General features: G+C 45.2%; 4 protein-coding genes across 5 annotated transcripts in view; 1 reads left to right on the forward strand and 3 right to left on the reverse strand.

Moving 5' to 3' along the window:
* Window positions 1-8,255, reverse strand: part of LOC121595197 (centaurin-gamma-1A) — a 152,317-nt gene extending 144,062 nt beyond the window's left edge. Inside the window, exon 1 of the mRNA XM_041918948.1 lies at window positions 7,030-8,255. Within this exon, the coding sequence (XP_041774882.1) occupies window positions 7,030-7,213 (184 nt within the window). The 5' untranslated portion in view covers window positions 7,214-8,255. The remainder of the gene's footprint in view (window positions 1-7,029) is intronic.
* Window positions 8,256-8,600: 345 nt separating this feature from the next.
* Window positions 8,601-10,162, forward strand: LOC121597098 (deoxyribose-phosphate aldolase). The gene is made up of 4 exons (XM_041922631.1): window positions 8,601-8,759; window positions 8,835-8,951; window positions 9,039-9,619; window positions 9,688-10,162. Exons 2-4 carry the CDS (start codon window positions 8,924-8,926, stop codon window positions 10,009-10,011), a joined length of 933 nt encoding a protein of 310 aa, XP_041778565.1. The 5' UTR covers window positions 8,601-8,759; window positions 8,835-8,923; the 3' UTR covers window positions 10,012-10,162.
* Window positions 10,163-10,230: 68 nt separating this feature from the next.
* On the reverse strand, window positions 10,231-12,737 carry LOC121597099. Of its 2 annotated transcripts, none has more exons than XM_041922632.1 (3): window positions 12,484-12,737; window positions 10,711-11,456; window positions 10,231-10,560 (listed from the first exon to the last, which is right to left on the reverse strand). In XM_041922632.1, exons 1-3 carry the CDS (start codon window positions 12,499-12,501, stop codon window positions 10,419-10,421), a joined length of 906 nt encoding a protein of 301 aa, XP_041778566.1. In that variant the 5' UTR covers window positions 12,502-12,737; the 3' UTR covers window positions 10,231-10,418. The 2 variants fall into 2 exon arrangements, with proteins under 2 accessions (XP_041778566.1, XP_041778567.1); XM_041922633.1 differs by having other exon boundaries at window positions 10,459-10,560; window positions 10,787-11,456.
* Window positions 12,738-17,877: 5,140 nt separating this feature from the next.
* On the reverse strand, window positions 17,878-18,886 carry LOC121597100. The gene is made up of 2 exons (XM_041922634.1): window positions 18,552-18,886; window positions 17,878-18,470 (listed from the first exon to the last, which is right to left on the reverse strand). The coding sequence occupies exon 2, from the start codon at window positions 18,468-18,470 to the stop codon at window positions 18,105-18,107; it is 366 nt and encodes a 121-aa protein (XP_041778568.1). The 5' UTR covers window positions 18,552-18,886; the 3' UTR covers window positions 17,878-18,104.
* Window positions 18,887-23,326: the final 4,440 nt, after the last annotated feature.

Here is a 23,326-nt window from a genome sequence, read left to right on the forward strand (position 1 = left end):
TGTGTCTGTTGGAAATTTTATTAGTATGATGATCTTTTCGTTCCCTTCTGCAGCAGCAGCTGCTGCTGCTGACAGGCAGCGCTAGAGAAAACCGCGTGGCCAGTTTGTCGGATGATTTGTTTACAGCAATCCGTGATCAAATAAAAGCGCGTCTGCCAACGGGAGAAAAACTTGGCCTTGAGCGCTACAGATTCCGTTTGCACAGGCACGCCGCGCATGTGAGTGTCTGTCTTCAGCTAGCACCATTTCAACTTCAAACTGGCTGCCCTAGGGCCAGGAGATGTGATGCTTGCCCTGCCGTAAGATTGACGTAATGGTTGCGCGCCGGCCAGGGCAGATCGCTTTGGGCCCGTGGGCAGAATGAAAGTTTTTAACTCAAACACAAATGAACTTCAGCACCGCCACTTTGTTGGAGGAACAGGCGAAGGTGAAAGCTAATGGCAAGCTCAGCTTGTGATTAAATATTTACAGATGCAATTCAAATATTTACCCCAAACCCTCCTGAGCTGGTCCTCTTGGTGGTGCGTGTCTACGTCATCGTTTAGAAAATGGGAATTTACGTCCAAGTTTTTGGGTTTGTACCAAGCAAATCTTTATCTCTTACAGTGTCTAGCTGTACTGCTGCAAGACCACGTCAGCGCAGAAGATTATCGCTTTTTCTAACATATCGTTTGTATTTGCATACTTTTATTACCTTCCGAACGCTATCGCTCTTCTCGCCTTCGATACACACTCCTCCTCCAATAAAAACGTATGCTTTATGCGCAAAAAAATAAAATTCTACCAGACTCATTGAAATTCAAACCCCATGAAAAGTGAAGCCCCGACACCATTGCTGCCCAACATTCGTTGCTTCATGTTCCTTCCCTTGTTTTGCTGTACCGGAAATGTGTGTGCCTTCTTCGTAGGTAAGTTTTATTACAAACACACATCTCTCGTTCCACATGCACAGCCTTCTGGACTGACCTTCATGCCGCATCTCTCATCCACTTCAAGCCTGGCAAAGGGTACCCGTACGTACTACGGGTGAGAAAATTATCACATCATAAAAACCCTACTACAACAACATCCTCGACCCAAACGCCGACTGAAGGAATAAAAAAGAACAGATAAGGAACAATTTCTCTGCTGATCCGTACCAGAAAGAGGGAAGCTTTCGGAGGCGCCTTCGCCTTCCTGCCGGGAAGCCTCATGTCAATGGTTTTGTTTTTCCACCGAAACTATTCGGGAAAAAGGTCGAACGGTTTTGGCTGTGGGGGACCCGTTCGATGTGGATTAGTTTTTACTGCCCACGTCCAACCGAGCGGCTTATACACACACGCATACGTTCTTCCAAACAATTCCGCTTTAGATGCGAAGAGAGCCTTACAATGAGTTGTTTTGCAGGTAGTGTGCTGCAGCCGTATCAGGTAGAGATTATATTACACAAACACAACTTTTTGCCAACTTTGCGGACCTTTTCCACTGCGGATCGTAAAGGGATTCTGGAGTGCGGGAGCCTGCTGCATATGAATGAAGGTGTCATGTCGATTTGCGCTCCGTACCGAAAAGAGGGCATAAATCGTTCAACCGTGCCGAAGAAATATGATCTAAGTGAAGACAAAATTTGCACATAAAATCATCCCGTTGCTCGTCCGAGGACACAACAAGAGCACACTGAACCTATTTCTCATGGGCCCAGCCATAATGTGCTTTTTCTCTACTGCAAAAAAGGACGTCCTTTTTCCCTTTGAAGGTTTCTTTTGGGTTGCTGGTGTTGAAAACGCCAATGTACGTCAATTTAAATGTAAAACAGGGCCAAGATTTCAAAGACACATAAAACATATTTGAGAAAAAAATGCATGTCAAGAAATTGATTTATTTGCTTATGGAATCTCTTCCCGCACTATTGGAACTGTTCAATGCCATAATCAATGCCAATTCGAAATCAGTTGGCACACTTTTGGTTCAATGCTAATTGTTGCACCAAGCCCGCTTAGGAGGGGGAAATATGCTCTACATTTCCCATTCGTTTGCAACTCTCCACGATCGAAAAAGCGCAACCTTCGCAGTGGGCAGATTATAAATAGCAATGCCACTTTCGCCTAGAAGAAGCCTTTCCGGTGCAACTGTACCCTGTCTTTGTGGGCAGAACCTTCTACCCCCGGAGCACACACAAAAAAGCACTCCATGGTACACAGGAAGCAATAGAAAAGTATAAAACAACGCCAACAAAATTGAAACGGACAACCTGAAAAGGACAACCTGTGATCGATAAAGGGAAATTAGATTCTACCTAGGAAAGCTCTCACTGCTCTGTGAAGCTGGCTGACGTAGGCATGAAGCTCCCTGTCAGTTTACATCAGTGTTGCTGCTTGCCTCGTGCACCCGCACACAGCCCACTTATTGGCCTTCTTTCTTCAGCGGTATTGTGTGCTTGGGTGTATGACAAAGCCTTCATAAGTACAAAATAAGCTTGCCCTAAATAAGAACTCTATTTTCGCTCGCAAACAATGAGCGGGTACCGAGAGGCAAAGTGGAAAAAAATGGCAAACAAAAAAAAACAGCATGAAACATTGTTAGTGCAAAAATTAAATCCCTTCTTGATGAAAATAATGCCAACATTAAAACCTCTTTACCAAACCAACCAGATCACAGAGCAGAACGCAGCAGCAGAGAAGAAGTTTTTACCTTCCCAACTAAATCGAACGAAAATCAATCACCAAAGAGAGCCACGGAAGCGCAACCGGGCTCGGTACGACGAACGGGAAAAGCCCATGTAAGTGCACAAAAAAAAGAGAGAGAGAGAGAGAGAGAGGGAGGCCCCTCTACTTAAATGCAATGTGACGTAATCTGATTTTCATCTACATACAATTTATGACTGCTTCGCGGGGCTTTCGGCTCCAAGTGGCTCTGTCAGGAGCGAAGCAAACGATTCCGCCGTTCGAAACGATCTACTCCCGGCTCGATTCGTTCTACACCACGCGCACAAATCCGTTCCTACACGTTGGAGCATAAAATAGGGCTTCCATGTCTTTCCATTTCGGTTGGACGGGCTTTTTCGACTCACAGAGCCAGCCAGCTTCCGTGCAAGCATCTAAGACGGGGTAAAATATATGGCGCACAGACGGGCATAATGTGATCCGGATGCGATTGCAGTGGAACGGTGTGCACGAGAGATGTTACACGATATGTGTTGTGCCTGTTACATGGAACCAAATCTCTATGTGTGTGTGTCACACTTACTATGACAAAGCAGATCATAAAAATGTTCTCTAACTTGGATGGCGCGTTAAGACGCTTCTTGTTAGTGAAGTGTGAAGTTAAGCGGAATTTTGCGATTATATATAATGGCCAATAACGTTGTTTCAAATGTGAAAAATGAATCAAAATATTAGAAATGAGCGAATAACGGAATGCTGCAAATAGATTTATTTCATGCTTCAAATTTATTTATTTTTATTAAAGGTTATTCATAACTAAATAAACAAATGAAGAACACCACATGTTTGTGCCAATTATTGCACAACTTTAATGTTATTCCAATAGAAAAAATACAAGAAACACCATGACCGTTGGCATGAAATTCTAACCTTCAGAAAACCCGTAAAAATAGATTCTGAGATCAGATGACGGGAAAATCAAGCAGACGAAAATCAATCAAGCATCGAAAAAAACATGTGTTTCGTCATTTTTATGGCAACAGTTCGCTTGTAAGGATTCTGTTAGCGTTCATCGAAAAAATGGACGGCTGTGGGCAACCAACATTGCCCTCCCTTTTAAGGGAAGATTTACTCTAAAGAGGGTTTATTGTAATTAAATAACATCGGTTTTTTACCAATATTTAGATTCCTTTGGCGCAAAAAGTAAACGATCTAGATATTGATTGATTGAAATGGCCGGAATAAATCCTGCTAATAATACGACTTGGTGACCATAGAATAAAACATCAGTAAGAAAAATATTAAAATATTCAAAATATCCACAAAAATCGCATCGGAGCACTACAGAATTGAAATCACACACAATCCAATCCATTCTTTTAATGACTGCAAAATACGGTAAGAACATTTCAAGCTGCCAATAAACACCTCGACCAGCTCTCGAAGGAACCATTAGTTGTGAACCGCGCCACCATAAAAAAAGCAAAATCAAAACCTCCCCTTGCCCGAACACAGCACCGACGTCGAACCGGGTCCGGGAAAATTGGGTCACAGTTAATGATTTTAAAATGCTCAATCGTCGCGCACAAATAATGCCCTCCCTTCGCTGCTCAGTTCCCTTCTCTCTTTCTCTCCACAGAGACCATACTCAGAAGCGATCGCCGTATAAACTCGGCTCGTGCAAACACCAAAAGGGAAACCGAAATCAAAAAACCCCGCTAGCCGTTTGGCAAAACCGTCTAATTTTAGCTAAACCGTAGCAGCGTCCATTGCATTAGCATAACCATAAATGCTCGCATAACCCCCCACGCCACATGCGTCTTCTGGAGCACCGTCCGGGCCATCGAACGCAGCGAAAACCGGTATTTGTGGATAGAACGTTACACCCGCAGCTACCGTAGCATAAGTGAGCAAAGAATCAAACAAAGAAAAGTTGAAGCAAAGATGATCGGACCGTACCGAAAGCATCTGGTCGCTCTCTCTCTCTATGCTTGCTAGATCTTATTCTGCGTACGCAAACGATGGGCTTCAAGATGTTTTACCTTCCTTTTTTCGCACACCTTTTCACGTTCCCCGTTCGGTCTACCGATGAATTAAATCCTTCCCTAAACCCCATGACCGGTCAACCGGTACACTACAGACCCACAAACTGTCAACAAGTATGTATAAAGCCTAACGTTGATCATCATTTTCTTTTTTATCACGCCAATTAGCTTATCATCAGCAAATTAGGGCGCTCCCTTGCCTGTTTGCGTGTCAACAAGTATTTGATTTTGTTTTGAATTTGTTCTACAAACCAGCCGCTCCAAAATGCTGAGGTTTGATGCAGTGTCAGCATCCCAAAAAAACAAGGCCTAAAACACACATTCAACATTTTGCACAGCTGTTCTGCATACGTTAACTTCATTCAAAAATGCTACATTTTTGGAGGAGCATTGGCACACACACACACCAGCAAAAGGGCAATAACTTTGAATGTGCAAAAAAAGGAATAGAAAAACCTGCTCACCATAAGAAAATGTACGCAAGCAAGCAGGGCACATTCGGTTCGGGAAGACAAGACGACAAGAGACGACATCTGACACCCGGGGGCCACAATGTTCAACGAGCGTCGCTTTAATTGACAAACGCAGCACCACCATCCCTCTCGCTTTGTCAAGAGACCTTCCCAGTGGAATACATTTCATCTTACATGTTTCTGCTGTTAGGACTCTTTCCGCGTACCAGAAATGAAGCAAAACAAAAAACGCTGACAGACACGATAACAGCAACACTCGGTGCTGCTGCTGCCGGCTGGTCGGTCGATCGGTCGTGGTGATTTACTTTTTATGGGCCACGATTTATTTCGCCTCTTCTTGTCAGGTTTGCCTCCCTCTTTCTCCGGCCGGTTCATACAGGGCTCCCTCCCGTCGTAAATCATAATTAAATCCACACAAATTAATGGAGCGCTCTGTGCGGCGCAGCAAGAAGGTCACCGAATTGATATTAGGATGGTTTTATTTATTGAAAAGTCGATTCAGCGCATACTACGATGAGTTTCGGCCAATTCGGAAGGGGCGTGGGATTGCTTGGCCAGTAGCATTAGCCTAATTCAATAAGCGGCAAACGATCATCAAAGGAAGCTTAGCCGAATTCCAACCCAAATTTAAAGGTGGATGCGATGTTTTGGGTGAGGTTTTAGGTAGAAAACATAAAGCAAAGAAACATGATGCACTAAATTTAGTTTATCAGAGATTATCATATCTTCACCATATAAGCCTAGTAAATGATAACACGCATTAGTCTTGTATAGCCAGCTAATGAGGCTAAATTTCTACGATGGATGTGGATGCTAAATTTAAAAAAAAAACTGCTGTCAGGAATGGGTCATTCGCAAATATAGGTGCGGAGTCAGTTGCTGGATCACGGTAGGTTAGTATATCTATTTCTGAACCAGAATAGTCTCGCGATCCGTTCAATCCGCGAGCTTTGTCCAAGAACAATATTCGAATTGGGATAAAAAAGGAAGCAGTTCCAGTACAGGTATGGGTTGGGAATCTGTTCCTGGACCGGTTGGATTCAGTATCAGTTCCGGGGCCCATACCAGTTTGGAATGTGTCCCAGGATCGATATGGGGTTTGTACAAGTTCCAGGACCAGTATGGACTCAAGATCAATCTAAGGAACAATATTGCTTCAGGACTGGTAGGAATTTGGTATCACTTTCAGGTTTGGTTAAGGTCGGTCCATGGCCTATACATGTTGGGAATTAGTTCCGGGATCAGTTTTAATCAGTTGTATAGGTTCAAAATCAATTCCAGGGGATCCAAATCCTTTCATCTGGGAGTTCAGATCCTCGAATTCGGGAGAGAAATCCCCGAATTTGTTTTTCGTAACCCTGTAGCCGGGCAAAAGTAACCAGTTTTTACTCAAATGATTTTGTTTTGTGATTCAGTCTCAGGCTATTGACGTTATCGTCATCTTTTGTAGGTACTAAGACCTCACATAACCGCATCCAATGGTTTCTTATGCCTTGCATATGATCCAAGTCGAAGTAGCCAAGTTGAAACCTTGGAACATTAATGCCTTAATGCCTGCTCCAGTTCCTGACATCTTTAAGAGATAGATGAGTTTCAGAATTTCCTCTTTAATGTCCCAAGATAGGTCCATTTTTACACTGATCCACTGAAGGAGATATTCTTCACCATTTTACGTCAATAAACGGAAAGAGCAAATTCTAGATAGACTGCTCGTGTGCTTTTAGTGGCTCGTCAAACATTCCAATGAGTTTAAACATAATTGGGCAATTATTTCCCAATTTAAAACGACCAAACTCATTAACAACATTCTCACAGGTTGCACAATCCAGACCTGAACCACTTCCTGGTGAAATTCCTCCCGCTCCTTACCTTCTATGCAGACGACATGATCGCGGATCTGCTGCGCGACCTGCACGTCCGGGATGAGGTCGATCAGGTGGTAGATGGCGTAGATTGACGGATGGACGCTCTCGAACCGCTGTATCTCCTGCCGGATGGCCAGCGAGTTGTTGAACATCCAGGGCAGGTGCGTTCGCGAGCTGTTGTTATTCATTTTTCACACACAATTTTTTTTTATTCCGCCACAAACAAAACCGCAAAGCCGAAGCAAAACGAAAAAAACCGAAAACCAAACCTCCCACCACTACCACACTTTCACTATCACCACCCACACCTCCACACAGGTATGAAACAGAACGGGTGGTTAAAAAATGCTCCTCGCCAGGCACACCGTACTTTACGTTTGTGCACCAGTTTTGCTTTGCGCTTGGACTTTACACAGAAAATGCCCACGTACAAACACACACATGCACACACACAGAGAGAGCGAAACACTATCGCACGTGCAACGCACACCCATACACACGCACAGGAGCAAACCCTTTTCACCGCATGCTATGCTTGTGGAGATCTTGGATCCGTGATTTTATCACTTCGCGGGAAACAGCGCTACCTCCCCACGAACACTTTCTTCTTGCCCAACAGCGATTATGTTAACGTAAATGGAATTTTACCAAAAAACTTCAAATCACACAAAAGCACACGGTAAGCATCTAAGATCTTTTTTTTTTAAACAATTCACACCGCCTCTCACTGATGATTTTCCACAGGCTCTTGCTTATACGCTTTCCGTTGTTTTTTTTTTTTAAAGCACATACCAACTAAGAGCACTCTTTCGCTCCCCCTTCACTGCTTTAATTTTGTTGGCTCACTTGCATCGCTTGATGCTCCACCATCACCACTCCTCCGCAAAGGGGGTGGGGGGAGGAGGAAAACCTGTCGTTTGATGCCTTGACGCGATTTCGTGCTGCGAGCAAGGGAATTCGAGCGACCGCCTTCAAACCCCCACACTTGCACATGCACCAAAGGCTTGTTTCCTTAGCACTTGTGGATGGTTAAGATGTTTTCGAAGTTAAGACGCTCCAGCACCCGTGTCACATCGTTACACTGTTGTAAACCCGTGTACCGTTAGCCTCTTCACCGCAGGCGGAGAAAGCTGTGTGTGTGTGTGGGAGAAGGGGGAGAGAGAATTCACGCACGAAAACAACACAGGCACGTCCGATGCGTACGGCACGACAACACTTTTTGACAGCCCGTGCTCAAAACAAAATCGCCTCGCGCACTGACATACACGAATGTTGCAGTTGTGTGCGTGTATGTGTGTGTAGCTATACGATCGGGTTGGTGCATCAACATCGCTTTTGACAGTTGAGGGCCGTTGCTTTTCGAACATCGCCGTTGCAGATATTCTTGTTCAAACATCAGGCAGCATTTTTGATGGTTTTATTCAATCAGCATTATCTAAATGAAACATTTATTGTTACGCATTAGATTTACGTTGAAAATCGTCAAAAAAAAAACGAAAAATTCATCATTTCTTTTTAAATCATCTGCTCCGCCATATCTCATCAATACACACCTTGGGCTCTAGCTGTCAACCAAGCAACCGCTACCAACACCAAGAATAATAACCACCACAACAAATCCTCGTATTTTCTGGGATAGCAGAGGCTGGTGGATTTTGTTCCTGGTTTCGCCTAATTTTACTGTGTAACAGTTTCGTTTACCACATCGAAAACATTATTTTTCGGCTTTCCAATGTAAGTAGTTTCATATGTGTAACGCATGTCAATGTTTCCCTGCTTTCTAATAAAAAAAAAAACTCGTCACTCCAGCAAAGCGATTTGTTATCAGCCGGTAAGCCAAAAATAACGCACACAGCCACACAACAGCCGCCACATAAACTGTACGGAAACCGACCGAAATGGTGGCCAACGTTGCAATTCCCTACGGTAAGTGACGCTGAGCGGCACTACTGTTGCCCAATTTGCACGAGTTTATTCCGTGTCCATTCCAATTTCCATTCCACCTTCTTCTAGATGCGAAACAACTGTCCAACGTGCGGGTGAATCTGTCCTGCGTGGTCCGCTCGGTTGACCTGCTAACCTCGGCCCTTATCAAGCGCGTCACCGATGCCGAATTGCTGCAGTACACGCTCCGGGCGCTACAGCTCACCGACCTAACCACACTTGCCGGCGACGATACGGAGTCGAACGTTGCCCGTCTCTGCTTCCGGGCGGCGTACCCCTTTTCCAACCTAGCTGCCCACGCCCGCATGCAGGGTAAAGTGCACACGGCAGCGGTATGCGTGTACCTGAGCCGCGTAGCCGATGCGCACCGCGCGCTGACGGCGCTGGGCATGGTGGACCGTATTCAAATTGCTTCCGTTGCGACCGGCTTCCCGTCCGGTTCGTACCCGCTGGAGACACGCCTGCAGGAGATACGGTACGCTGTCGGACAGGGAGCGACCGAGATAGACATTGTAATCGACCGCAGCCTCGTACTGACCGGTCGATGGAAGGAGCTGTACGATGAAATTGTCGCCATGCGTAACGCGTGCGGCGATAAGGTGCATCTAAAGGCGATCCTGGCGATCGGCGAGTGTGGCACAATGGTTAATGTGAGTAAAAGTGGGGAGCAAAAGCATGAAAGGGGGTCAATTTTACAAAATTTGATTACATCTTTCAGGTTTATAAAGCCTCCATGGTCGCTATGATGGCTGGGTCGGATTTCATCAAAACTTCCACCGGCAAGGAGGCAGTGAATGCGACACTGCCAGTGGGGCTGGTCATGATTCGTGCCATACAGAAGTTTTACCGTCTAACGGGCAAAAAGATTGGCCTGAAACCAGCGGGCGGAGTGCGAACGGTGCGGGATGCCATCGGTTGGATGATTATGATACGGGAAACGCTCGGGGAAGAGTGGCTCAAGCCGGAACTGTTCCGTTTCGGCGCGTCCGGGCTGCTGGATGATGTCGAGAAGCAGTTTTACGCCGTCTCGAAGAGACTTTAAAGAACGAAGGATGAAGCTCAGAGCAGTTTTTGTTGTTGCAAGAGTTGCAAAGATAGGGAAAGCTATCGAAACATTCCCAAACTACCTCCGCTAATCCACTACATACTACTTTAACGAAGAAAAAAATACATCCTGTTGTTCTGTTTTGTAACAGCTTTCGTTCGGATTCGGATAAACAGAAAGAACACAAAATTATTTTAATTATTCAAACTAATTTTATTTGGCTTTCCTCTTCTCAGTTTTGTATTTGTTTGTGGAGGTTTACCAGTGAAACGGACGGATGGCTACTAGAACCGATGTGTGACGAGAAGAAGGCTGCAAGATCATACTGGTAACGTACGTAAATAATAAATAAAACACATAAAACAGGTAACTAATGATGATGTTTGTTCTTTGCAGGGTGTCCTCTACGGCTCTATCCGGAAGCCCGTCTCCGGCGAGGAGCTGTAGTTGACGATACGGAACTTGCCCGAACGCATGTAGTAACCGTAGCGACCCCGCACGTTGCCCTTACTATCGCGCTCCTCTACGTGGAACTGACGATTCTTCCTGCAAGGTAAATTAAGGGAGCAAAACAAAATTACGAAATTAATACCCTATAGATACAAGCTTTCCAACACATAGATTTTTAAAACTAAGGGTGCAAACACACACATCACACATCGGTGCAGTTAGTCACAGAAAAATCACCACAATTACCCTTCACCCGTGTCATAGCCAAACTTGTAGCTGTTCGGCCCATGGTGGCCATGCATTTGAAAATCGATTCTAGCACCTTCGTCCTCGCCGGCGACGCGGCGCGTATACTGGTCCACCCGGCGGTTCCGGCTCGGCACAAACTCGCCCCGGTTCAGCTCCTCCAGTCGCAGGGGCAGCAGCGAACGAGCGGACGCCTCCGACTGCGCATCCTGCTCGCCGAGCAGCGCACTCGCCAGCAGCTTGTCCAGATCGATCGCGTCCAGGAAGAAAGTATCCTCCTCGCTCCTAGCTGCCTTACCGTCGGCGGCCTTCTCCCCCTCGGCCTCCTTTTCGGCCGTGTCGGGGTTCTTCAGATTGATGAGCTTCTGGGACGGGATGTACTTTTTGCCCTTGCTTTTCTTTGGCTTGATGGCGTAGTAGTTGGGTTCGCTCTGCTCGACCGGCGGTGGCAGCAGCGGCTCGGTCAGGTCGTCCCGCGATGGGCTATAGGAACCGTAAGAGGTCGTGTGGGGAGAGCCGGTTGATGCGCTGGGCGAGCCGGTCTCCCCATGCGCGAAAAAATCGACCAATTTCGATAACTCCTCCAGCTCCTCGTCCTTCGGCATCACGCGAATCATGTACTGTGGCTTGTCCTTCGTTTCTTGCGGCGCGACCACATCGGCCCGACGTGTCACGAGGGCCCGCGGTTTGCTCTGCTTGAGCGGGGAGGCAGCGAGCAGCGTCGCTCCCAGCAGACAGGTTGCGATCTGCAGGAAGGAATGTAACGAAAGAAGAAATTAAATTATTATTAAAACCGTATTTAAAAGCAAAAATAAATTAATTGTCCACAGTTGAATAAGAGCAATAAGTGTCAATGCGTGCACGTAATACCACAAAACGTTCGTTGCAACGCTTATTCTGTTCAAAATTCAGCTCGATTGCGTCCGGGGCGTGAAAGCGTAGCGTTGCAACAATCAGAGCCCGTTTGAAAAATATTTCGCTTCCATCTCGCCTGCTCCGCACCACAGCCGAGCAAAACCCGACACAGCACATAACAAGCCTCCTTCAACCTCCCACCGTACATTACAAAATGTGCCAGCTGATGGCCAAATTAATGCACTCTCGGAACGCGTTCGCCTTCTGTAAAGAGGGAGGTTTCTGTGATGCAACGGTTCGTGATGTTTATTGTGGCGCTTTGCTTCTCCTGCGCCCTCTTGTTTTGCCTTTTGATTACATTCCAAGCATCTTCTGTTTGTTATCAAATACATACAAATGGTATTCAAGAGAGGAAGAAAATTGCATCCGGTGCGCGCTCTCCGGAATGAAAAGAAAGATGTTTGCGCACATGTAAAACCACATTTCCGGTACAACGGTGTTACATACAACACACATAATAAATAAAGCGGCATCGTGTTTCTTTCATTCGTTTATTGCTTTGTGCATAGATACAAACAAACTGAGCATAATTATGTTGTAGCCCAGTGTAGAAGAAGAATGCTTGTAAACGCTGAGAAAAACTGTTCTTTTGTTACAGTAACGAGCGTTGAGCGATATTGGGCTCGATCCAATAACTTGTAGTGTGGCAGGACTCGTACTACATGATAGCACCATTGGAGCAGTTTGAGGGTGGATCGTAACGTTACTATAAGTATACAATCTAGGTAGGCTACTACAATTTTAAATCTTCACAAAATTGCACTAAAGCCTAGAAACACTTAAAATACACGAATTAAGTCCATAAATAGATCGTAACAATCAAACATAAAGCAAAGTAATATTCGAAATATTCATTACCACAATAAGCAACTTCATGTTGTAAGAAGGCTGGGGTTTTTGGTTTTGATAAAATTTCACCAAATGATCACTTTCACACTGTTAATAACACTTTCTTGCTGCACTCTCGGTTTCTCGGACAGGGAACTCGCTACGCACCAAGTGGTTTCTGTATCACAAGTGGCTCACAAAATCTCACCAACTCAAATCGAAACGATTAAACTTCACTTCACTTGCACTTTTCCACCGCTTTATTTTTCGTTGCGATCCGACCTTGCCAGCTGATGTCTGTAAAATAACCTTCCACACCGGCGTGCAGACGGTACTTATAGAACACCGTTATGCCGAGCGGCGTCACTTTCCCCACTGCGCTAACAGCGCCAACCACACTGGGGCGGTCGTGTGGCGGAGAGGGAAACAACGGGGCGAATTTTCCTCCCACTCGTTCAGTGGTTCGAATGCAAAGAAGTGTAAAAAAAGAAACAAAACCAACTCGATGCCGGCAAGCACGAAAAAGCAGTTTTAAAACGATTTCAAACCGAAAAAAATTATGATTGGGACCGTGAGCCGCAGTGAGCCTCCCCGGATCCGATCTGTCCGAGAGGTGTCACTGGAGTTTGACGTTTGACGGCACTAAACGGCCGCCTTTATAGCGGCCGACAGGACCTTTGGTGCCTAGCCCTTTCTTGTGTTCAGTGCCCTTTTTGCTCTCCTTCCACCGTTCAATTTCCGTTTGCGGGGATCGACAACTCACATATCACAGCAGCAAGAAAAAAACTGATCATCCCACCACCGCCTGATGGATGATGGCATGAGGAAATTGGAAACCAGTAGCTCCAGTGGAGAGAGAGAGAAGAAAGGAAAGAAAAAGAAACACATGCAAAAGGGAATGGAAAACCTGAAACCTCTGGACAAGGCGAGGGCGAGATCTTTGGCCGCTCAGACACCCGGCCGGATCGATGACATAATGTTCCTTATTTTCCGTGGCGGGAAAGTGGATCAAGCGCGCACCATAAACGCGAAAAGAGGGAAGTTATGTTGAACTCGTTCCGTCAAGATTGTGGCATTGTTCAAATTTATGTGATTTTTTAAACATTAAATCAAAACACTTTATATTTCAAATTCATCTTATTTTGTACAAGCTGAAACATACAAATCCGTCGATCATCGACTCAAACTCCCTCATGGGAAGGTTAACGCTTCTTGTGTGATGCGATATGGCAATAGGAAAGCCGACCTACCATATAACCGAAACCGACCCAACCCATCTCATATCATCATCATCCCCTTGAATGCAGCATCATCTCGCCCAGACCCTCGGGGTGGGTAGAGATCGTTGAGGTGCATCTGGGCCAACCATGTCGTGCATGTTTCGCCACACCGCCACATTGAATGCTTGCTCACCGGTTTCACGCTACGGATATGGATATGTAGTTCAATATTGCCGGGTTCACACACACACAGACACAGCTCGCACAACCTGTCGGTTAAATAATTTAACTTCCGCGAAACATAATTGTCATTATTCTGCGCTCTTTCGCTCCCGGAGTAGGTGCGCAGGGTGCGTTACATGCACTCCCTTTTGGTGGCACATGCACACGCAGCTGAAGCTGTGCAGCCCTTGCTCGCTGAACATGGGCATGCCAGGGATCATTTCCTGCTGATTATGTGACAAAAGTCGCGCACATTTGTTACCAATCATTGGCTGCATTTATATGTGTGTGTGGGGGGGCATGTGAATGTGATTTCAATCCAATGATCTAAATTATTGGGTATGATCACCACATGCCATAAGGTGGTAAGGTCGATGCGTTAATACTGTTCACATCATTATGTGATTGAGAGACAGGGGAAGAAGTGTGTTCCACGCACAAAAGGGAAAATACAATTTACCTTCCAGCACCTCTCAGGCACATGGTGAGAGGCATGTAAATGCCAGTGCGCCACCCCGGAAGCTGTGGGCGGACTGGGGGCCCTTTCTGTGCGCTGGATTGATATAATTTTATCATCCACCTGACCGGACTGACTGATGGAGGACTATTGTGCGTTCGGAAAGGTGATCATTAAATTCCCGTCTCCATTTTCTTCCCCGTTGAGTTCTCCATGATCTCCATGTAGTTGGCAAGCTTGTTAAAATCGATCGCGATCGGACGGCATGCTCCACTCCACCCGGTGGACATAACGCTAGAAGCAAATGGTCCATGCTCTACGTCCAGGTGTTTATTTTCTGTTTTATTCCACCAGCCTCATAATCGATTAGTGCGCTTTCCTGCCATTTGCTTCTGCATTCGCGATGCTTGAGGACATCGCACTGAACGGAGTGTGTTAAATATGTACATGGTGTGTGTGTGGCGGAGTGTGAGATGAAAAACTGCGAAAGCTGGAGGCACAACTTGGCCGCAAATACGGGCAAATGAGAGGGAAATTTGCACCGTGCTTGAAGGAAGGGGGGGGGGGGGGAGTGCTCTTCCTCCCCTAACCCGGGTGCAGCCATCCGTTTGACGCGTCGATGATAAGCGATGCCACAGCTGTGCCGGCCCGAGCGCCCGAGATGTGGAAACCACCGATCGTGTGCGAAACGGGTCGATCGTCGTACGGAACGAAATGGAAAACCCGCAACGCAAGGGATATGCGCGAAAGCGAGTGCGTATGAGAAATCTCGGACGCATTGAGGGCCCTTCCCCCCCCCGTTCCGTGCGGAACAGCTTCTTGATTGGCGGTTGCATAAGTCGCCACGGGAGAGGAAGCTGCATTTCCCGCTGGACGTTTCGGTAGGTCGGAAGTGAAACCGTTGGTGGGGCAGGGAACGGGGTGGGCAGGTTGCAACCCATATTAACTCGGTTAATGGGTGCACGCGCGGGCTGGGTAGTATTACACCTTTACGACCAGTTCCTGATGGGGCGCATGGTGGCCCATAAAGGCTTGGATCAAGTGATGGAGGAGATCATTCGTTTTTTTGTTATAAAATTTCTAAGCTAATTTTTAAATATCAGCTGAGTGACTGAACAACGTCCCATCGGTTTGATTGTGACAAATAAACAGAATCAGTTCGAATAAATTTCTTATATTTGCCAATTCTCGATCCTCCTTAGTCTGGAATTGAATTTGAAAACAAAAATCAGTGAAATCAATGACCATTTGGGTATAACCGTACAACCGTCAACATCGCCCAGTATCATGACATGGCGAGTGTCACCGTCCAGTAACTTTCGAGCAGTGCTCTCCAACTTTTTTAACATCGTTTTTATATAATACATTTGCCTTTTAGGCTTTTATCCACATATATTGAGAGGGTATATTTTGTCGACTTAGGTCAAAAATGTTTGTTCAAAAATGTGTTTAAATCTTGACATGCCGGTTGAAAATTTAATCTTATTTGAGGTAAAAAATATACTCGATATGTATTGTAATAAGCTGTTCTTTCAAAAAATTAACTCTTTCGCGGACCATTTCTGTTAACGCCACGGACCTCAAATGGTCCGCAGACCGCAGGTTGTAGAGCACTGCTTTAGAGGATTCTTGAATCTTACTAACTAGAGACACACTAGACAACAATTTATATCTGCGTCTTTATATCCTGCAGTTTCTAATCCATTTTTTATGTCCCTACTCTCATAATACTAATTTACTGATATTCTGAACATATTTAATCACTTTTTTACAATTTCTCTAGATTTTCAAGTAGGATCCATAGGAATTAGAGAGAAGTAGAATCAAACCGGTCTCATGGTACAGTCGTCAACTCGTACGACTTAACAACATGCCCGTCATGGGTTCAAGCCCCAAATAGACCGTGCCGCCATACGTAGGACTGACTATCCTGCTATGGGGGGAAATCAATAAGTCACTGAAAGCCAACCCCACAAGTGTGTTGGCAGGCCTTGACCGGCATCGGTTGTTGAGCCAAAGAAAAAGAAGAAGAATCAAACGAGAAATTAAAACAAGCGCTTTGTTCAGTTTCACCAAGAAAATAAGCAATTATGCCGTAAGATATGCTATTAAACCTTTGTCATCCAGATGGCGCCACCGTGTATGCACAATTTGATAAAACTCTCCATTTTATCCAAACGAAACTACCGCACACGCACCGTTTAAATAATAATTAAACGATCAATGTAAGGAGATAAGCCGCTACAAAGTGACGATCATATTATCCCTTTTGCTTTTGGTAGCGTTTCTCACAAAACTGCACCTCGACGTTATACTCTTCCCGCCACAATCACATGGCGTTACGCTTTCCATACCGTTTCAGTGCGCAAGATGTAGCGTGCTTTTTGCTAGTGCTGTGCAGAATGCACCTTCCAGCCGAGGTACACACGCACACCTGTTCTTCAGGCTCAATTAAACCTCCTTAACCCCTGCGGTGACATAATCCGTGCGATGAGGATTCATTTCAAGTGAATAGAGAAAATGGCTGTGTGGTATTCAAAACTCATGCCACATGCTCTGATCTAAGCGTTAGTTAGATTACACGCGGGATATCAGCTGTGTACTGCTGTTAGTATTTAGTCATTACTCTCCAAACCCCACTGCAATATCATAATTAACGGTGGTGGCAGCCTAAATGGTGAACATGACGAAGGCTATGACGGCACACACAAACATCGGAGCAATCGGACTCGCGGGAGTCGTAACCGAAATGGTCACGCATCAGTTCCTCGCCTCGGTGCGCAAGTATAGGCTACCATCGCACAACAATGTGCGCAAGGAGTAATTGAATTATGACCTATATTTGCAAAGCATTAGAGTTGGGGCATGAAGCTGGAAGTGAAGTCGCCACCAACTGCCACGCGACTACGTTAGCATCTCGTTTCGTGCGATCCGTCAAATGCTTAACTCCTGCGTGCCCATGTTCCGGTATACGCGAGCGCGCTCGTTATGTACGTTTTGCGCCGGTAGAAAATGATCGTAATGTTTCGTTCTGCTTCGGAAGTCAGCTGGAATAATGTTTTTGGATGGTTTTATGTTTGCATGTGGCGTTTGAGCAACGGGAGAGTGAAAGAAGGGAAAACGCTGATCTGATCAAAAGGCTCGAATAGAGGGGATGATTTCGGTAAAAGTCTAACCTCTTGTGCCAGTCTCTTGTACTGGGTTCGAGGCTAACATGTAACCCCCCGCCTTGCCATTGTGATACAACAAAAGTGACCGCATTTTAGCACATACTTTCACGTAACCTAACGACTGCTGCTCAAGCTTTTAGCACACAAACAGCGCTATGATCTAACGGTAAGATCAGCCGTAGTAGCACACACAACGCCGCCCACAACCCGGTTGCGCTCGATTGGACACTGTAAAAGTGTATTATTATTGACACGCTGTTTAACGATCGATTCGAACGGCTGCCTGCTAATTGAGTCGAATCGTTGTCTCCTGCTTAGTGCCTCATTTAAGCTTGAAGGTGTACTGTTTGTGTCATTCGTTTCTTATGATTGTATTTATTTTCAAAAAATATTATACGGCACAGCATAATAATCCGATCAATCATCTTTAGCAAGCATATATGTAAAAAATCACACGCCCTAGTATAAGATAAAAAGCGATCCCTCATCTCCCTTGAGGTAATGGAGTTGTAGTATTATCTGGCTCTGGCTCTCTCCCTCTCTGTTATTCTGTTTCCGTGCGGTTCCTATCCCTGCGCTGCTTCAAAAGCATTCGATATTGTTTTTAATGTCGTCGAATATCTTCTTCTCGATCGACGGCCGCACGATACGATCGTTCGGGACGGACGAGCTAAGGCTCAGGTACACCTGTTTCTTGAGCCTTTTGGCCAGCCGCTGGGCCAGATCCTGCGCACCGCTACCGTCCGGGGGGCCGATAATGGTCGTGCCCAGCACTTCCGTGCCGTTGTTTGCGTTCGGCATCGCTACCGCCATCTCGTCGAACGTTTCCGCCTTGTCCTGGCCGATGTAGAACAGGACCGAGTCCTTCATCTTGAGCACGCGTATGTTGTACTGCACCTCGCACACCTCTACCTGGGTGAGATGGGAGTGGAAGTTTGGGGCGACCATCTGAAAAAGGGGAAACGATTGTTGCGCTTAACCATTTTGTAGGTTGATTTGCAGAAGGAAAGCTTGCGCTTTTTTCTATACCTTTTTGTAAAGAGATTTGAAGGGGTTTCGACTGACAGTGGATGTAAGGGAGAAGTGTTTCGAAGAGCGCTTTGTGATTGTCCTTTAAAAGCAATCGATTTCCTTTATTTAAATGACCTTTTTTCGAGTGTTGAACTTGTTTTATTCCGGCACCGAACGGAGTGCGTTTAGTTTGTTTGGATGACCGGAAAATAATTTGTTTACGAGCGGTCAGATTTGACAGCCGCCACCAATCACCAAGGGAGACCGTGCGGACATATAAAGTAATTAAAAATATATTCATGTTTGTTAATGAAATTTAATTATCCAATGAATTGTTTTGATAAAACAAAATTGAAAACATATTTGATGTTTTAAATAAAAAATAAAAAGGCAAGAAAGCATTGAACGAAAATAAAATAGACCACTTTGATGCTCATGGGAAGCATCCGCTGTGTGAAGGGCAAAATGATGGTGAATTTAGCCAAGACAACTTACTTCGTATGGAGAACCAATAGATGGCGCTAGTAACCAGTTAGAAGAAATACGGTGCATTGAAAATGGCATGGACATTGTGCATTTTAAGTGCATTTGGGATTTATAAAATAACCTTACTCTAAGTGAGACTACGAATCAATTAAATTGATTCAATGATTAAATTGATTAAAAGAGAATCTCATTGTCTTTGGCTGTTTCATATCAAATCAAGAACATTCCAAGCTTAGTGCTTTTGAAATTGATGTCCTTTTGAGGAAGACGCTCCAACGTCGAAGAACTCATTCCTAGTAACAACCTCTTTTTCTAGTAATAATGAGTGTAGAATTTATGTATCCACCACCCACTGTTTGAGTCGTCAGAATGATGCGCAAGAATTTTCCCTTTTCTTTTTCCCTGAAGGAAAATTTAATTGTGAAAACAAACCCGCACAATAGTTAAGCACAATTGACACACTTTCTCAAAGGGCCTGTTTGAAACGTAAAACCATTCTACTATAATTTTGTACTTTTGTATCTCCTCTCACCTCTCAATCTCGTTTGCAAAAGGAAGCACCATTGTAGCGTTGTTTCAATTTTCACTCAACATTTTCAACCATTTTCTCCCCAACTCTCAACTCAATTGCTTAAAGGCTTCTGTTTCGCGTGTCTATACATTTTCTATCCGATCAGGGTTGGACGAAGTTAAAGGATATTTCTGCGCCTTTCTACCGACACTTTACTTACCATGGAAGGTTCATCCTCCACGTTTTGTCAGCAGCGCGGAACGGAGACGAACATTCCGCACAAACTTCCACAAACGGGGAACGGGGAAAATGGCACGTTGGAGAGCAAAAGGACGATCTCCCTGTTCTCCAGATCCATCATCCCACATGAAAAGATGAAGACGAAGATGATGATGTGCTTTGAGGCCGTTGAGAAGGATTGCCTCAGCCCGCTTGCCTATGAAACGGCGTTATCCTTCAGCGCCTATCTTCGCCTTCCCTACTGCTCTCGTCTATTGAGTGGCTCTCTGGAATCACAGCGGAAAATGGTGGCTTGCCGAATGATGGGGTGACGGGATGAGACGGGAAATTACGAAGAAAAAGGATGCCCGTACCCCGTGCAATGCGCTGGCAAACAATAGACAGAGTTTACTTGCCCTCCATGGTATTGAAGAGAACGCACAGAATAAAAGCCTTTCCTGCGTTGGATGTAGGCGTTTCGCGCAAAATGGGGCAGAAGAAAGCGTGCAGCACAACACAACAGCAAAGACTACCGAGAAGCGTTCATCTTGGCCGTGCCCTGCGGGGATAATGGAGTTTTCGCTTGCTTTGTTTGCGAAGCGGTTCTCCATTTTCTTCTCGCTTCTCCCGTAAAGGGGGTGTCTTATGGGGAGGTAGCAGGAAGAAAATGGAGAAATCGAAATGGTGAAGGTAAGTTTTCTTCAACCGACGGGCTCAACCCTACGTTGACGCACACACACACACACACAGACACACTGGGAGGCGCAGTCACACTTTTTCCGGTGGGTGAACGTCAAAAGTTCGCTTTCATCCTGTCGCAAACCAACCTACCGTTCGCTCCCTACCCCTTCTGCACCCCTTGCGCCATCCGACCGTCTTTTCAAAGGCGCACATTCCGATGGAAATGCGTTTTATTAACCATCAATTGCGTGGATCAATTCATGCGCGCGAAAACGGCGTGGCGTGTGTCCTTTTGTTCGTTCGGTGGGTCCTGTGCAGGAGTGGTGGGGAGCGTTGGTTTGCGAAAGAAAATGACGTTAATGAAAACGATACAGGTTGTTTGGCGTGTTGAGTGGGCGCGCGGGTGTTTAAGTAGTGTGGCTTAGAATAAGACGTGGCGTAAGGAAAGGCCTGAGGGGGTTATCAGGTTTTGTAGCAATCGGGGAAAGATGATATCTGCCGTCTTCTTGGCGGCATGACGTTTATGGGAGTGAGGTGGGGGATATGGTTGAGGTAAACAGATAAGTGTTAAAATGAATAAAACACATTGGAAATAAGGAAGTATCGCCTTTAACCTTTAACGTCTGTATTGGAATAGATTTAGATAAGTTAAGAGCTGCTAGAACACAGCTTCAAATATGTCATTGTTTGTTGGTGTGAAGTATGACTTCATTTTTTTTTCATTTCATGTTTTTTATTTACTTTTCACTGAATACAGTGTAACATGATTCTAAACCTGAACTTTAATCAGCAACTTTAATATACATAAATAACATTTTCTTCTAAATCTAAGGCAATTTTCCAATTTTTTGAAGAAGACATATTTTGGCCAATTTTTTAAATACATAATTATTCAATGAGTTTTTGCTTCAAATGTATTATTTTTTTATGCGAAACAAGATTCCAATCTGAGATTCATAACGTGGTTTCATTGTACCGGGGGTCTAACACTATCGTCTCACGGACCAGTGGTTTAGTCCGAAGTCTGTCACACCACAGATGATGCGATCGAATCTCATCTTGATGCAAAGATTTTCCAACACAACAACAAGCAAAAAGTGATATTTCGCTTGCAATTTAACATATTAAAAGAAATGTTTAAAATAAAATAAATTGTTTTACAATTGAACCGTTGCGAAAATGAGTTCTAAATCCGACTTAACTCTGAAAATTCCCAGTATCTCAGTGCATTAAAAAATTAACACCGCTTTTAAAACAAAGTAATGAATATGAACACATACAAACCTTGCCATATTTTCATCATCACTGCACAACCTTTTACAGCTGGAAATGGGTCATTTAACTAGAAACGGGAAAAAAGCGGATGCCCCGGAAAAACACTTGCCGGAGAGAGAAAGTAATAATAAAAAGCAAAAATACAAAAAAATACGTAATAAAAAAACACACAACACACACTTTACACAATAATTTGTCCATCTTTCAGGCATCGCTGCGCAAACTAATTGCAAAAACCATATGCAAATACTCACCAGACCCTTTTTCCAAAAGCGAAGTACCACCCCACCCCATCCCATACACAGCAGCACCCCTTTCAGTCGACCACATCCGTTCCAGAAACACAAGCGGGAGAATCTGCTCTCCGTGTCGAGTGGCAAAATATTAAACACAACCCCTCTTGTTGCGCTAGCTGCCGCAAAAGGGATTGCTTCTTCCCTTACGGCCAAACCAAGCTCGACACCCACCGCGTAACTAATCTGAATTTTATTAAAAAAGTAAATAAGCAAATAAAGGTTGAAGAACGGAAAACAGAAACGGAGTGGGAGAGTGACAGGTTGCAGGAAGCTGTAAAAGTACCGGAAAACATCACCCGAACCCATCCGCATCGTCCTGCGGGGACTGATAATTGTTTCGCTGTTTTGGTCGTGCTACATGCAAGACGAGCAAGTGCAATATTCCTTCCACGTGGTGCTTGTTTGATGGGAGGGCTAAACACCCCCCCCCCCCCCGCAACGCTCAGCTGCAACTACCAGGAAGCAGGAGTCATGTTTATCGGTCTGCTCAATTGATTGGAAGGAACGTGGGGTGAAAAGAAGTGGTAAACACGTGCTTGTCCTAACCTTCTACAAACTTCAGCCTATTGAGCATCACACCACGCTCACACACTCATTGATCCTTTCGAACCCCGCTCCGTAACGGTGTAACGGATAGGGCGAATTAACTTTTATTTAATAACCTTCGGATTTTGAACCCTCCTGCCTTTCGCAGGAAGGGGGCCACTATTGATTATCCTCGCTCGCAAGGGTTGTGTGTTTTCCCTTACCATCCTGTTAAGAGAATAGACGCAAAATACCCATCAGGAACAACACCAACAACAACAAAAAACCCGTGTCACAAGAACTCCTCTCCTAGCGCTTGTGCACGTGCACTTGTAATTGTGCAATGCAGAAGATGATGATGATCATGATGATGATGATGCTTGTCGTTGTGCTGACTTCCAACATATTGCACCCCGGGCAGGAAGTTGCACCAACACGGAGCTGGCCATTTATCTTTGTATTAATTTTACGACAACGATGACGGCGACAACGACGGCAACGGGGACGACTATTAGACGCGTCCACCAGTGAGGTTATGAAAATTTTTATTAGCTTGTCCTCTGTGCACCCGCATACACACTCCCCCTCTGGTGTTAGAAAGAAGGGGCGCCTCGAACCTTTAGAATGGTTTTATCATAAGGAGATAATAATTTTCCATCCCCCTGTGCCCTTCTCGCTACCTATTGTGACCGTGTGCACAATTTATTGCCGTGTGCGCACCATACAATGGCAGGGAGACGTCTCATTCCGCCGGATGACGAATGGGTGTTTTGTATGGCTGTACGTCCGGTATGCCCGGT

This window comes from Anopheles merus, chromosome 3R (genome assembly GCF_017562075.2).
Source record: "Anopheles merus strain MAF chromosome 3R, AmerM5.1, whole genome shotgun sequence".
NCBI classification, from domain to species: domain Eukaryota; kingdom Metazoa; phylum Arthropoda; class Insecta; order Diptera; family Culicidae; genus Anopheles; species Anopheles merus.

Bases quoted from the DNA above. Each gene is read 5' to 3' on its own strand.
- LOC121597098 (XM_041922631.1), top strand. From the start codon at position 8,924: ATGGTGGCCAACGTTGCAATTCCCTACG. The intron at 8,952-9,038 runs GTAAGTGACGCT...ACCTTCTTCTAG, and splicing joins CAACGTTGCAATTCCCTACG to ATGCGAAACAACTGTCCAAC. The intron at 9,620-9,687 runs GTGAGTAAAAGT...TACATCTTTCAG, and splicing joins AGTGTGGCACAATGGTTAAT to GTTTATAAAGCCTCCATGGT.
- LOC121597100 (XM_041922634.1), bottom strand. From the start codon at position 18,470: ATGGTCGCCCCAAACTTCCACTCCCATCTCACCCAGGTAGAGGTGTGC.
- LOC121597099 (XM_041922632.1), bottom strand. The intron at 10,561-10,710 runs GTAATTGTGGTG...TTTACCTTGCAG, and splicing joins GGCTATGACACGGGTGAAGG to GAAGAATCGTCAGTTCCACG.